Source organism: Mytilus trossulus, chromosome 14, assembly GCF_036588685.1.
Source record: "Mytilus trossulus isolate FHL-02 chromosome 14, PNRI_Mtr1.1.1.hap1, whole genome shotgun sequence".
Classification (NCBI taxonomy): Eukaryota; Metazoa; Mollusca; class Bivalvia; order Mytilida; family Mytilidae; genus Mytilus; species Mytilus trossulus.
The window spans coordinates 46,295,010-46,312,008 of NC_086386.1; the positions used below are offsets into that span (position 1 = coordinate 46,295,010).

Sequence of the window (16,999 nt, forward strand, 5' to 3'; positions counted from 1 at the left end):
TGACATTGGCATAAATTAGCTGAATTTTGGTATTCATATTGGTAAAATATGCAAAAAGGCATTTTAGCAATACTTGTAAATATTTTAAAACGTTTGGGGACCTTTTTGAACAAGCTCATTAAGCTAACTTTTTTCTATACATTTATACTGTCAAATTTCTATTTCAGTCCTTTGGCATGGCATTTCTGTACAGAGATGAAAGAACAAATATTCAGGCTTTGGCATGGCATATTTGTACTGAGAAAAATTCCGAAAAATTAGAAAAATTGCAAGAAATATGTAGAGCAATAAGATGTGTGTATGATGATCATTCAGTTGCTTGAAGATACTACGGAGCCTTCAATTCACTGCATATTAAAAGACAAAGATCAATGGCAATTTGAAACTTTTAACATAATAAATTAGCACCTGTCTGTAAGTGTGATCTATCATTAAATGTAAAAGATTGTAAATATTCTTTCAAATATAATTACAAGTAATATAGTGTATATTGCACATGTAAAAAAGACAAAGTTTGGAAGATTTTGTTTTTAATTTGCAGCTGATACCTGAGCATGTTAACGACTGAAACATTTGTTTCTCTCAATTAAGAGCCTTTAACAGTCCTAAAATAGTTTAAAATGCTGTTGTCTGCATGAAAATAAACTGTTTCATATTTTAATTTTTCGCTCTAAATGTTTTGCATTATGCCTTAAATTTCGCACGTGTGATACATTTCTTTATTTGTGCTTAATTGTTAGTTGGACTTAAATTACAATTGTGCTTCAAAATTTTGTTATGCTTCTATTTCTATACCATAAACTAGACTATGTTGTAACATTCATAGTATCATACTACCACACTACGGCAATACAATTTCAACTTTATATTACTAAAAACTAGGACTAGTATGTTCCAGCTAGATACAACTACATGTACATGCAATTGATAAGTCGTATCAAATAATTTATCATTTATTATATGACCAATTTAGCGACATACTAAATATTTTAACAATATTAATGTTTAGTAAAACATTATTTATGTCATTTAAAAGAACACGTTGAAAGGAGACACAAGAGGAATGTAAAATATATTAAAATTGAGACATAAAGTAAAATTCGGATTAGACTAATTCCGGGAACAGTATATCAAAATATATGTTATGGTCCAGAATAAATATACAGGTATATTCGGTGCTGTCTCGGTACGCTAACATGTCTTTAGCCTACTCTTCAGACTGGTACCGAAAAAGCGGTGCACTATTTTTGCTTAGAAATAAACTTAACGCTAGTTAGTGGGAACCAGAACATACACAGACGAAAATGTCCAGAGTCAAGTTTAATGGAACAGTTGTACCAGCTCTTAGAAATGCACTTAAGCTAAACAGATACCGTAAGATAAATCTTTTACAGCGAATAAAGCAAAACTAAAGCCTGTTAGTGTCTTTTTTCTGCGAGCCGCGAATGCTGTGCAGTTCGCTGTTCAGTTGTAAATTTTGTGTCCTCTAACTCTATAGACTATAGGGTTATTACAGTAAATAACTTACGTGTGTTATTACAGATACTTTTCTTTAAATTTTCTAAATATGTAATAACATATGTTTGTTATTTGTAAATTTATAAAATATTTGTAAAATATTTATATAACAAAAAAAAGCCATGAAATGATATTCAAATTTCAAGGTTTAACCTTTTCTCTGCCATAGGGCCTATCTGGCCTATTCAAAAACACTACCGTTGAGTGCCACGCTGAGGCCCAAAGGCCAACGGAATATTTTGACGTTACGTAATAATAAGCATTACGTCATAGCACTAGAGTGCTTGATTTGGAAAATGACCGGTATCAACGCCGTGGATTCGGGTTTTGCCTGTCAGAAGAAGATGAAGAACCAGAGTTTAACGGTACCCAACGGGAAACAATAAGAAAGCCAGATTAAACTGGATTTTTACAAATATTAATTATGTTCATCTTCAAAACTACTTTATCCGTACTAAAAGAAATAATCTAACGAAAAAAGAAGATTTTCCTTCTTTGAAGTCATAAAAAAAATTCTAAAAAGAATTTCTCAGTTTATTCAACGTGAGCAAGCGAGAGCACCTGATAGCTTGGTATATAAATGTTTGAAATCTTTATATTCGGAAAATAAAATGATGTCGCAATAATATTGTTGTTTTGTTTAGGAAAGTTGTATTTTTTGTTTATACTAAACTATAAAAAAAACACCAGTCATAAACTTTAAATTGCCCTGCATCAACTATTCAACTTATCTTCTGTTGTGTTTGGCAGTGTTTCTGTTTCCATGAACATTAATATGTTTACTGAACGAATTTGAACTTATATAAAAAGTGTTATTAGCTAAACAAATAACTTTTAAAAGGACAAACTATCACACAAAATTTCGAAGCACAAATATATTATTAACGTCTACAAGGTACATGTTTCTAGAGAAAAGTAAAAACATTGGATGACTCAATTATCTGCAAATATTCTTCAAACAATTCTTTTTCTTTCTAATCAAAAGTAAAATCCAACATAATGTGCCTTCAGAATGTATATTTTAAATGTGTTAAATATTTGAAACCAATAGCAAAAGATTAATACACTAACTGTACATCCACAAGACAGAAAAATACGGTGGCAGAATGCGGCCATGAAAGATTTTTTTTTATGTCGTTCCCTCAAGGTACTATGTCGTTCCCTCATGATGCTATGTCGTTCCCACAAGATAGCTATCTCGTTCCCTCAAGATACTATGTCGTTCCCACAAGGTAGTTATCTCGTTCCCTCAACATAGCAATATCAATACAAAGATGATATGTCGTTCCCTCAAGATACTATGTCGTTCCCTCAAGATATTATGTTGTTCCCTCAAGATCCTATGTCATTCCCTCAATATGATATGTCGTTCCCTCAAGATATCATGTCGTTCCCTCAAGATATTATGTCGTTCCCTCAAGATACTATGTTTTCCCCTCAAGATGATATGTCGTTCCCTCAAGATGCTATGTTGTTCCCTCAAGATAGTTATCTACTTCACTCAACATACCAATATCAATACAATTTTAAAACTTTGTTTAGGGAACCACATAGTATCTTGAGGGAACGACATAACATCTTGAGGGAACAACGTAGTATCTTGAGGGAACGACATATCATCTTGAGGGAACGACAAAGTATCTTGAGGGAACGACATATCATCTTGAGGGAACGACATAGTATCTTGAGAGAACGACATATCATCTTGAGGGAACGAGATAACTATCTTGAGGGAACGAGATAACTATCTTGTGGGAACGACATAGTATCTTGAGGGAATGAGATAACTATATTGTGGGAACGACATAGTATCTTGAGGGAACGACATAGCATCTTGAGGGAACGAGATAGCTATCTTGAGGGAACGACATATCATCTTGAGGGAACGACATAGTATCTTGAGGGAATGACATATCATCTTGAGGGAACGAGATAACTATCTTGAGGGAACGAGATAACTATCTTGTGGGAACGACATAGTATCTTGAGGGAATGAGATAACTATATTGTGGGAACGACATAGTATCTTGAGGGAACGACATAGCATCTTGAGGGAACGAGATAGCTATCTTGTGGGAACGACATAGCATCTTGAGGGAACGACATAGTACCTTGAGGGAACGACATAATTTTTTTTTCTTTCATGGCCGCATTCTGCCACCGTAGAAAAAAACGATACAAAAATGGAAAAAAATAAAAAGAAAGGGTCAACAATTACTGCCGCCCATAAATTGTATGGCAGAATGCAGCCATGAAAGAAAATAAATATGTTGTTCCCTCAAGATACTATGTCGTTCCATCAAGATATTATGTTGTTCCCTCAAGATACTGTGTTTCCCCCTCAAGATGATATGTTGTTCCCTCAAGACAGTTATCTCGTTCCCTCAACATAGCAATAAATTTATATTATTATGAGGGAACAACATAGTATCTTGAGGGAACGACAGATCATCTTGAGGGAACAACTTAATATCTTGAGCGAACGACATAGTTTCTTGAGGGAACGACATGATGTCATGAGGGAACGACATATCATCTTGAGGAAACAACATAGTATATTGAGGGAACGACATAGCATCTTGAGGGAATGAGATAACTTTCTTGTATCAACGAGATATCTATCTTGTGGGAACGACATAGTATCTTGTAGGAACGACATAGCATCTTGAGGGAACGAGATATTGTCTTGTCAGAACGACATTATAGTCTCTTGATGGAACAAGATAACTATCTTGTGAGAACGACAAAGTATCTTGAGGGAACGACATAGTATCTTGAGGGAGCCTGGAGAAAATGAATAGCTACGGTGGCAGAATGCGGCCATGAAAGAAAAAAAAAATATGTCGTTCCCTCAAGTTACTATGTCGTTCCCTCAAGATGCTATGTCGTTCCCACAAGATAGCTATCTCGTTCCCTCAAGATGCTATGTCGTTCCCTCCAGATACTATGTCGTTCCCACAAGATAATTATCTCGTTCCCTCAAGATACTATGTCGTTCCCACAAGATAGTTATCTCGTTCCCTCCAGATACTATGTCGTTCCCACAAGATGATTATCTCGTTCCCTCAAGATAGTTATCTCGTTCCCTGAAGATAATATGTCGTTCCCTCAAGATGTTATGTTGTTCCCTCAAGATGATATGTCGTTCCACCAAGATACTATGTTGTTCCCTCAAGATGTTATGTCGTTCCCTCAAGATACTTTGTGGTTCCCTCAACATAGTTTTAAAATTGCATTGATATTGCTATGTTGAGGGAACGATATAACTATCTTGAGGGAACAACATAGCATCTTGAGGGAACAACATATCATCTTGAGAGGAAAACATAGTATCTTGAGGGAACGACATAATATCTTGAGGGAACGACATGATATCTTGAGGAAACGACATATCATCTTGAGGGAACGAGATAGCTATCTTGTGGGAACGACATAGTATCTTGAGGGAACAACATACCATCTTGAGGGAACGACATAGTATTTTGAGGGAACGACATATCATCTTTGTATTGAAATTGCTATGTTGAGGGAACGAGATAACTTTCTTGTGGGAACGACATAGTATCTTGAGGGAACAAGATAGCTATCTTGTGGGAACGACATAGCATCTTGAGGGAAAGACATATTTTTTTTTCTTTCATGGCCGCATTCTGCCACCGTAAATAGCGCCCAGGGAAGAAAATAAGATATTGTATAAAAATAAATTGTTTCCTGAATAAAAAATAAATAAAAACCATTGCTTGTTTTGTCTAAAGTGTGAAGATAGTACGGTGGCAGCATGCGGCCATGAAAGATTTTTTTTTATGTCGTTCCCTCAAGGTACTATGTCGTTCCCTCAAGATGCTATGTCGTTCCCACAAGATAGCTATCTCGTTCCCTCAAGATAATATGTCTTTCCAACAAGGTAGTTATCTCGTTCCCTCAACATAGCAATATCAAAGATGATATGTCGTTCCCTCAAGATACTATGTCGTTCCCTCAAGATATTATGTTGTTCCCTCAAGATCCTATGTCGTTCCCACAAGATAGTTATCTCGTTCCCTCAAGATGATCTGTCGTTCCCTCAAGATATTATGTCGTTCCCTCAAGATACTATGTTTTCCCCTCAAGATGATATGTCGTTCCCTCAAGATGCTATGTTGTTCCCTCAAGATAGTTATCTCCTTCTCTCAACATAGCAATAACAATACAATTTTAAAACTATGTTGAGGGAACCACATAGTATCTTGAGGGAACGACATAACATCTTGAGGGAACAACGTAGTATCTTGAAGGAACAACATATCATCTTGAGGGAACGACAAAGTATCTTGAGGGAACGACATATCATCTTGAGGGAACGACATAGTATCATGAGGGAACGACATATCATCTTGAGGGAACGAGATAACTATCTTGAGGGAACGAGATAACTATCTTGTGGGAACGACATAGTATCTTGAGGGAATGAGATAACTATCTTGTGGGAACGACATAGTATCTTGAGGGAACGACATAGCATCTTGAGGGAATGAGATAGCTATCTTGTGGGAACGACATAGCATCTTGAGGGAACGACATAGTACCTTGAGGGAACGACATATTTTTTTTTCTTTCATGGTCGCATTCTGCCACCGTAAGATAGTGTTGTTGCACTTTTACATTTTAGATTTCAAAATTATATATTATAAATTAGTAAGACGTAAATATTAACAAGAGGAAAACGAAAAATCATGAATGATTTTGTCCTCGATCAAAACGTATATTTCGTTATTAAAAAAAATCAGTGCCCGAGTTCTAATATTCGCAACTGCAAGGTGACAACTCTTCAAAGTTTTGTATTTTATTATACACACTTGAATAGCCATTGGACGGTCGTGGAAGGGTTTCAACATGCCTGTCACTAAGAAAAGTTAACACCACAGCTAAAGCAAATATGATATTCTGACCTTGTGGAATGTGCAGTTAAAATTATAAAATTTATTAATTTTTGTTTTAATAAAACCAAACCTGTTCAAACCCCGGCTTCTTATTGGTGATTCAATGTTTTTTTTCTTTTATACCAAACACCTGCTTTTAACATTCATAGTATAATTGTTTTATTTGCTGATGCTGATATGCATGTGCGTGTCACTTTTATCGTTCTTAAATAATGTGTAACTCTTTTAATTTTATAAAATTACGGGTAACGATACAGTAACATGTACTGCACAATAAATAAATAACATAAATACGTCTGAACCAGTGACAACACTACGACAAATTTTATCGGATCATTGGCTGAGAACACATTCTGTATATATGATCATATATGATTCGTCTGAATATCAACCAAACAATGTAAGATCTGTAAATTTGCAGAATTCTATATTCTGTTCAATAGGGGAATGGCATAGTAACGTCGTGATTGCATTGTGCATCAAATTCTTAATTTAAAAGTTTCTCTATATATAACATGTACATTTGAAAGGATTCAAAGTTTTAACATTAAACACAAATTCGTGTACTCCTGTAAATATTATGTAAAACGGAAAATGTATTGACATAAAAGATAGTTTCAAATAGCTGTATCGGATAAACATCGACCGAATGCAAGTGCGTGTATATATGTGCATGTATATAAGACTCAATTTAAGACTTTGTTTGATCTTGGAACATTCAAATACGAAAAAAAAGATGAATTTTGGACTGTTGGTAGGGTTCTTATAACAACTCATTTTCAAACACTTACAGACCCTCTGTAGATTAACAGATGTATTGATATACATTTGCATAAGATCGATTTCTATCCGACGCAGCTCAATTTTGATACATTTATGTACTTCTTTCTGAAGAATAATAAATTCGCTCTTTCCCACGAACTATAATATTTCTTGCATCCTTTTTTTACATATATTTTCTGCTCTAATAGGTATATCAACTTTGCATATTTCTTAATCGTCCGTTAGATTGACCATTTTCGTTTATTATCAAACAAAATTCTAACTGACAAACGTCGACCGTCAAAACAGAATTGTGTCCATACGATAACAATTGCATGACGTTATGCATTGTTACGTTTCCTTTGTGACGTTTTCTGTTAAAATTTGAAACTAAGGGCCTATCTCTTGGCACTCAACGGTAGTTTACCCAAAAAAAACGTGGCACTCTAAGGGTTAAAACATCAATGTGAATTTAATTGTTTATATAAATTGCAGGAAAAGCAGCATACGAATATAGATGGGACCAGTCGGTTGATCATCTTTTCCCAGAGCACTATAAACAAAGATGTGAGGAATTTATGAGACGATTGCCAAAACCAGTTCACTACAAACCAGCTGAGAGCAAGTGGAAAATCAGTCCAGAGACTGACCGATGGTGAGAACTGATATGAAAACAAAACTGTTGGTTAGAATAATGCCGTCCAATACAAGCAATATCTTTGGTATTTCTTTACATGGTAGTTCACAGAAGCTAAAAAATCACTGTAGTAACTATAAGCATGATTAACATGAAAAAAAAATAATGTAAACACACAATTGCAGGGATTGCCATGACCTGTTTTATTATGGCCCATCACAATCGTTAAAATATCTTCCGCCACAGTCAAATGATCCACACTTTTGTTTAAATTATCTTCCCACATCATCAAATGATCCCAGATATTGTCAAAATTTGTTTTCCTCTCTTTACCAACTGCTATTATTGTTAGCAATTTTGATTAAAAGCATGTATTTGAATAAGTTAACCCTAAGACTTTTTTTAAAATCTAAAGATAACTGTCAAGTGTTTTAAATCCCTGAGGAATATCCAGCTAAAGATCACTAATCACTTGTACAGGTATCTCAACACATCCTTGGCTATCATAGTCATTAGTGTTGGGTGTGCATGAGACTTTTTGATGAAGGTAAATCCAGAAATTCGCATCTGATGCACATAAACTTATAAAATGTTAATAAACAGTAATGCACAACTTCCGTGTTTTTTTCAACGATTAAAATGTTGTTACAGTTGTATTTTCATTGAATAATTTAAAAAGTAAACAGACAGACTGGTACAAGATATTATTTATAGATTGTTAATTTGTCATATATGTAGAACACAATTGCTAGGATTTTTTGTTGCTTTTTTTTTCAGGGAGGTTAACAATGATGAACCTGTTTATGTTGTATATCCAGAACAATGCAACGATGGTCTGTGGGGTGGGGAAGGAATTGTTCAAGGAGAATATATTGCAAGATGGAAGAGGAAACGTTCCTTGGAGTAAGTTGCCTTTATGTTTAATCCACCGTTTTCTACATAAGAAAATGTCTGTACCAAGTTAGGAATATGGCAGTTGTTATCCATTCATTTGATGTGTTTGAGCTTTTCATTTTGCCATTTGCTAAATTAGGAACTTTCCATTTAGAATTACTATTTGCATTAGACTTATTTATTGGTGGATATGAGTTCTTAGTTCTAAAACATTGTAAATAAAAAATAGTATATTTAGAGCACTATATGACACAATTCTTGTAGCAAATAATTACTACCCCTCTATGATACTATGTTAATGAACATCTGCAAGAAAATATTAGAATCCAACATACAGAGAAACAAAGGGAGATAAGAAAAACTGAGATTAGATGAATATCACAGTTAGTGTTAATGATACTGCCGAATATAAAACCGATGTTTGAACAACAAATTGTTAAATTTGTCAACCAGTAATGTGTTTAGTGTAATAATTCACCTAAACCCTATTCCCTGCTGAAATGAGAATCTGTCCAGCATGAATTATTGATGACATACAACAATCACTTTTCCATTATGGCTTCAGATATTCTGTATTATGACGTCAAAATTTTATGGGAACCTATGTGATGTCTAGTAATGGCTGACAAATAGCTATAAGGTGTTTTATAGAATAAATCTTTGAGGCAAATTTCTGTACCACACCAAATGTTTCTGTGATAACTTTCACAAGAAATGCTGAAAAAAACAAAATAGGGGAGACAATTTTGAGAGACACTTTTTACAATGAAAATTTCCAAATATAAACAAGCATGCTTTTTGGAAGGTTTTGGCTGTTATCTGATGATACAGAATAAATCAAAAGCTAATGAACACTTCCTTGGTGTGACTTCTAACATAGAGTAAACTTCAACTGTGTTTAACACCTGTCATGTTTTTGGACAATATAAGTTCTGTCCATAAAACAGATTATTTTTGTTTTTCAGATTTCCAAAAATATGGCGACCCAGTTTGATAAGAAGAATATTTTACAGTGAAATTTTAGATAAATGGTACCATGTAGTAGTTACACCTAGAACATTAGATTTAATAGATGAGGCAAATGGGTTTGATAACTATATTTTAAAGGTAAGTGTATTATTTTTTTTTTTTTTTTTCATAAAAAACATCAAAGATGAATACAATTTGCTGTGTATTAAATAAATTTAGGGCTGTTGAAGAAGTGTGTGGGGAGGGACTCAACATTTAAAAAAAAACCAAACAATTATTTCATCTTTAGCTTGACAGTGATGAATCTGATATCATCACTGCCAAAAGTTTATAGATTGACCAATAGGAAATAAATTTGTAGAATAGGGCTTCCAAAATTATTTTTTGCCAGCCAGACATTTTAGTATCTCGATTGTAATCCATTAAGACTGAAGCAAAAGGCAATCATGGTAATCAGTTGGCCATCCCAATAAATGACATTAAAAAAAAATGATCTTAAACTTTCTTTGATACAAATTCGAAGTTCTGACGTAAACTGTTAAATTGGCAGTGCATCATTTGAAGTGTTCAACATCAGTGTACTTATATCTGCCTTAGACTCTTTATTTGTGCAATGTAACATTGTCAAAAACTTTACTTTCGTTTTTGAAGAACACATTTTCGTTCAACCTGATGTTAACTTGACAATGGTAAAACATGGACCCAATACTGATATGCAAAATCTGTGTACGTTTACAAAGCACGACTGAGTGAAGAAGCTCTTTCCACATTATTTCTTCAACAAAATACTTCAAATGAAAGTTAGATACAGGTATCAATGATAATTTTAACATTTTTGAAGAAATGTAGGATGAATAATTAAATTTCCCACCTATGCACATACATACACGTGTTCTAGTCCATACATTGTAGTTCTGATGATTTTTCATTTAAAACCTTTTTAAATTTTTCCTCAAATCATGTTTATAAACGTATTTCTTATAATTTTAATCTTTAAAACTAAATCAATGTAATCTGCTGAATTGTAAGAAAATTACTTTGAATAGACTGATCAATTTATACGATGTCCGGTTCTAAACATAGTTTACCTGTCACCTGAACAGGTAGATATCAGCTGTCCAGCAACTTATTAGCCTTGATTAATATTAGAAAGCATTGAAGTACGGTTGTTTTGATAGTATTTAATCATGATGTCACTTTTATGACCAGAAATGTGTGGCTGTTAAAGGCAAAAGGTTGGGTCAAAAAGATCACAAATTTTGTTTAAATGACCGTCTCTTAAGAAAGCCTTGAAAACTTAGAAGTAGATTGACCGTTGCATGCTTTGCCCAGCCGAACTTTTACCGGACATTATACAATTGTCCGGAAAATATGACTGTTTTGGAAGCCTTGCTGTAGAAAATGTTCATTTGGTTCTATTTGCTTGTTCATGAACATTATATAAAAATCTATGGCATCATAAATAATGAATACAATGATTAAACTTGCATACTTTGTACACACTTTTTAAAAATAGAATTTTTCAAATAAATCAGCCAATTGAAAAGCAAGTTAATTTCTGCTTTCTCTTTTCCTAGCAAATAAAATATAGAAATGTATTTCCAAAAATTATTATATGCCTGGAGATTTAAAGTTTATCTTTTTTACAGACACATGAGCGAGATCTGAATTCTAAGTTGGGTATGAACTTTAAAAGAGCCATGTTGCTATCTTTGGTAAGGCAGGATATGTTTCCTGAGGACCCAGAAAAAAAGCAGAAGATTTGTGACAAATACAAAGAATTTATTATTCCGGTAAGTTTAGTGAGGAAACAGCATCTAATCCATGTAGTAATGATAAAAAAACAATATTTTTTAAGACATGATAGCAAAAAATTTATTAATACTTCAAAATCTCACAATTCAAGAATCAAAGATATAACATGCATATATTATTAGATGCCTTATATCCTTAGATCCCACTGTTCTAAAATTTAAAAAAATTAAAAGAATTTGATATGATTTTTGTTTTTCTGAATGGAATTGTTAGTACAAAACTTGGTTTCTGCATAATGCCTCAATTTAAAAAATGGTTGGAGTCTGAAAAAATCAGCAAGCTGCTATATTAAGTGGCTAGCTTCAAAACATTGGAACTGCCTGACATCTTAATTTCCTTTACTTAAAACTTACAATTAAAAAAAACATAAAAAAAAACACAACATTTTATTATACGCATGTTTACAGGACATATTATTATATATTACCATTGTCCATCTGTCTGTCAGTCCGTTGGGTTAGACATAAACTCAAAAACACTTTCACCAATTTGAATAAAACTTTGGTGGATTGTTTATATATATTGACATGAGCTTCCATTTTGTTTGTTTTTTTTAATTTTAGATTTTATGTTTCCGAGTTCTGGGGTTTTATTGTTGAGCCTTCGACTTTAGTCAAAAAAGCGAAACTAAGCGATTCTACACTCCGTCGTCATCATTGTCTTCTGCGTCCACAAATATTCACTCTGTGGTTAAAGTTTTTGAAATTTTAATAACTTTCTTAAACTATACTGGATTTCTATCAAACTTGAAAAAAAGCTTGTTTATGATCTTAAGATAGTATCCAGCAGTAAATTTTGTAAAAATAAAATTAAATTTTTTCCGTATTTTACTTATAAATGGACTTAGTTTTTTCTGCGGGGAAACATACCATTCACCCTGTGGTTAAAGTTTTTTAGAATTTTAATAACTTTCTTAAACTATCCTGGGTTTGTACCAAACTTGGACAGAAGCTTGTTTATGATCATAAGATAGTATCTAGAAGTAAATTTTGTAAAAAAATAAATCCATTTTTTCTGTATTTTACTTTTAAATGGACTTAGTTTTTCTGTGGGGAAACATTACATTCACTCTGTGATTAAAGGTGTTTTTTTTTTAAATTTAATAACTTGCTTAAAGTATCCAGGGTTTGTACCAAACTTGGACAGAAGTTTATTTATGATTATAAGATAGTATCCAGAAGTAAATTTTGTAGAAAGATAACTCCATTTTTTCTGTATTTTACTTTTAAATCGACTTAGATTTTCTTCTAGTTTACATTATATAGTCTGGAGTTAAAGTTTTCAAAACATTTATTAGATTCATTAACTATCCTAGATTTTTACCAAATTTGGACAGAAGCTTCTTACAATCATAAGATAGTATCAAGAGGAATATTTTTATTGATTTTTATCCTCATTTTGTTGAGCCTGCGATTTTCAGCGCGAGACACTGGCAAGACACTGGGTTCCGTGGAACCCTTACAAATTTTTCATTTAAAAAGGGGACATTTTCCAGTGTTCTGACAATGACTCAAAAATGCTTTATTGTGTTTTGCAGGAAGAAGAGGCAGAATGGTTGGGTTTATCAATCAAAGAAGCAATTAAAAAAGGAAAGCAACTCCAGGAAGAAAACAATCCTCAAATACCATTGAAATATTCACTCACCAAAGTCTTAGCCCTTCGGTTACAAGGTAAGTTGGTTTAAAAACGAGGAACAAGTAGAAATTAACTATTAACAGTATGCCTGTTTTGTGAATTTGTCACATGATGAGTGTACTAAGTTATGTTTAACCAACTTCTGCTATGATGTGTTATTTAAAATAAAAAAACATATTTATATAATTGTAGATAGTTGCGAGTTTTGTATAAATGATTTTATAGTCTTTTTGGAGTAGCTCTTGTTGTTCTGAATGATAATGTGTATGAATATATATAAACAAATGGAGAAAATATAGAATTATTGCCAAATAGACCACTATCTGCCAAAGTTAAAATAAATTGGAAGTAAACAATCTTAGGCAACTGTATGTCTTCAATAATGAGAAAACCCCATATCATATAGTCAGATATAAAAGACCCCAACATAAAAATATGAAATAAATTAATTGAGAAAACTTATTGCTAATTTTTAACAAAGCAATTTATGAAAAACAAATATGACAGATCTGAACCAACAACAGCAACTCAACTATAGGCTTCTGACTTTGGGACCGGATATAAAAATGTGACTGGTTAAAGTTTAACATGTTTGTGAATGTGAGTGCTCAAGCATTTCATACTGTATTGACCAGTAACAAATAGTTTTTCATAGTGATGGCATGTTACATTTTGAAAAAAGTATAATTGTGTTTTTTGAGCAGAACAAACATAAATTGATATCATAAACAGATTACTGTTGAACTTAAGAAATCCATATAATTTTTCTATTCATGTGAATAAAATTGGGACAAAAACTGATGTTCTTTATTTTTCGTTTCAGAAATCTCTCAAAACAAAGACCAAGATTCTGCAGTGGATGAAGGATTGACAAATAAATTCAAAAAACTTAATCCATTTTCAAAATCAGACGACAAAAGAAGTTGATATTAAGTCAGTTTTACATGAATGTTCTGATGTAACCTTGAATAGATGTGTGGATGTGGCGAGAAAGGATTAGACATTTTGATTGTACAGAATTAAGTCAAGAAGTTTTAAGCATTGAACAATGCCCTAGAAACAATGTTTAAGTGCTACATCATACTTAACTGTGACAATCTAAGATTTAAGAATAAATATAAATGGGTTTAATTTGATTTCTTATTCTTTTCAACTAGCATGTCAACACTTGAGGTTTGTAATTTAGAAACCTGCATGTGGCAGGTGTGTTTGTTTACTGAAATTATTTATAAAATTGCTTAGGATTGTTAGTTTTCCTGCTGATGGTTAATGATTCCTCCACCACTAAAAACTTACCAGCTAGGTAATGCCAATAGTGCTTAAAATGGTGTTAAATAACATCAATCAATCATTCTTTTGTTCAAATATAAATAATGCAAGCATATACAACATGAACTTAAAGTGGATGTCAGAATTGTGTTTTTATGCCCCACCTATGATAGTAGAGGGGCATTATGTTTTCTGATCTGTGCCTCCGTTCGTTCGTCTGTGCTTCCGTGCGTCTGTTCGTTCCGTGCGTCTGTTCGCTTCAGGTTAAAGTTTTTGGTCAAGGTAGTTTTTGAAGAAGTTGAAGTCCAATGAACTTGAAACTTAGTACACATCTTCCCCATGATATGATCTTTCTAATTTTAATGCCAAATTAAAGTTTTGACCCCAATTTCATGGTCCATTGAACATAGAAAATGATAGTGCGACGTTCAGGTTAAAGTTTTTGGTCAAGGTAGTTTTTGATGAAGTTGAAGTTATATCAACTTGAAACTTAGTACACATGTTCCCTATGATATGATTTTTCTAATTTTGATTCCAAATTAAAGTTTTGACCCCAATTTCACGGTCCACTGAACATAGAAAATGATAGTGCGAGTGGGGCATCTGTGTATGGACACATTCTTGTTTTAAAAATGGTACTGGTAAATGCTGCACAAAAACTTTCAAAAATTAAAAGAAGGTTATTAGTCAAGATGGCCTATAGAAACAGATTGAGTGGAATATAATCAAATATGACAGAATTTGAAAATATATGAGCATACACCTTGAGAAAGATGGAATTCATTTCCAGCTTTCATTATTTACATATGAACAAAAAGAACAAAGGACGAACACTTTTATTGTTGTTCTTCATCTCAAAGTCATAATAAACCTTTAAGGCTGGCATAGATATGCTGTTTCCAGGTGGCGACAATCGTTTTTGTATCAGTTTGTGATTAGGTCTAGTTTATGGTAAACAACTTGTGGTAGGTTAATGAAATTTGGTATGTAATGTAAGGGTACCCAAATTGCACCGAGTACCCAAATTGCACCTATTTAGAAAAAATAGCAATGAAAATCTTACAAGATTTCTTAGAGACTAAACAATTTGTATTTTTATGATTTTCTTACTATGCATGTCTTTCAAAGTAGGTAAACATATTTAGATATACACAAAACGTCCACAGTATTTATCATCATATGGACTGTTTACTGAAAAAGCAAAATGTACGAAAATGTCATCATGCGACGTCACCAAAACGTCATCTTTTTAAAATAAGCAAATACAATATATTATAAGTATCCATTTCGTAAAATATGAAGAGTAAGCATGGACTAATATCCAATTGTTCAAAATATTTGAAGAAATTAAACAAAAGCTCGGTTATTAGACTTTTGACAATGTGAATTTAAGCATGGATGCAATTTGGGTACTCCTCATTACAGAATCATGAATAGTTTGGAGGTTGATTCAAACCCATTTTTTTATGACTCAATATGGATTAAAAATCAAATTGGTGTACCTATACAATAAAGAAGGATAGGGCTACAAAATAAACTCATTAAGGGCATTTATTTCTTGATCATAAAGAAACATAGGTGAAAAAACTGTCAAAATAGGTGCAATTTGGGTACTGTCACTTTAGTTGTATTAGCATTGGCACATTTTATGTCAATGAAGATTCTTTGACCCTGTCCCCTCAGTCATGCTCATTTTCATAGTGAAATTTTGTATGTATATAGACAATATTTCACAGATGAATACTGTGGAACTTTGTCTTGTTAAAGGGAGGTTATATTTTGTGTGAATTGAGACAATATTTCACAGATGAATACTATGAAATTTTGTTCTGTTAAAGGGAGGTTATATTTTAGAAATATTTTGTGAGTATTGAGACAATATTTCATAGACAGATTGTCATGGAATTTTTACCACATTATTTGAATAAGGTTGATTTCTACTGAGACATGTATTATAGTTATCTCAATTTCAATGAGGTCGTGGTCACTTCGTCAACTTCAGTCTTGGTACATGTTATTGAAGTCTAAAAAAAACGAAACAATAGATGTGGGTTTATATGTCTCTGTTTGTATTGAGTAAACATTTTGTAATACAATTGACATTAATCTAATTGGCCCAAACGACCAGGTGTTGATAAACTGTTAATGCAGCATAAAAAAGCATAAAAAAAACATAAATAATATATATATCAACAATTACCTGCAGGCAGGATAATAACAGTCTGTTCCTCTGCAGGACTGAACAAGACTTCTAAAATATGTAAAGCTATAAACAGTCTTGTAATATTCCATATAGAAGCAGCAACAAAGCTAAAAAGATATATCTTTCCATTTTCGGGGTATTTCCAAAATGATACTGTTTCTAAAAGATTATTTTGTGTTTAATGTGAAGAAGATTTGGAAAACATAAACGAGTCACATTATTAAAATTCTATACTACAGGTAACCTGTTGACCTGTCCCCAAAACTTAATTGATTATCTAAAATGTAAATAAACACACAAAAGTAATCACTCAAGTACAGGTGAGCAAGTTGTCAATTTCTTGATTGAGTAAAGCATTGTTAGACATCTCCAATCAAA

General features: G+C 32.8%; 1 protein-coding gene across 1 annotated transcript; it reads left to right on the forward strand.

The window, feature by feature from the left end:
* The first annotated feature begins 1,230 nt into the window (after window positions 1–1,230).
* Window positions 1,231–14,280, forward strand: LOC134696156 (large ribosomal subunit protein bL28m-like). Its single transcript, XM_063557808.1, has 7 exons — window positions 1,231–1,374; window positions 7,695–7,854; window positions 8,614–8,739; window positions 9,696–9,837; window positions 11,349–11,492; window positions 13,052–13,184; window positions 13,973–14,280. Exons 1-7 carry the CDS (start codon window positions 1,305–1,307, stop codon window positions 14,074–14,076), a joined length of 879 nt encoding a protein of 292 aa, XP_063413878.1. The 5' UTR covers window positions 1,231–1,304; the 3' UTR covers window positions 14,077–14,280.
* The last annotated feature ends 2,719 nt before the right edge of the window (window positions 14,281–16,999 follow it).

Coding starts and splice junctions, on each gene's coding strand:
- LOC134696156 (XM_063557808.1), top strand. CDS start 1,305: ATGTCCAGAGTCAAGTTTAATGGAACAGTTGTACCAGCTCTTAGAAAT. Junction 1,375..7,694: donor ACTTAAGCTAAACAGATACC/GTAAGATAAATC, acceptor TATAAATTGCAG/GAAAAGCAGCATACGAATAT. Junction 9,838..11,348: donor TTGATAACTATATTTTAAAG/GTAAGTGTATTA, acceptor TCTTTTTTACAG/ACACATGAGCGAGATCTGAA.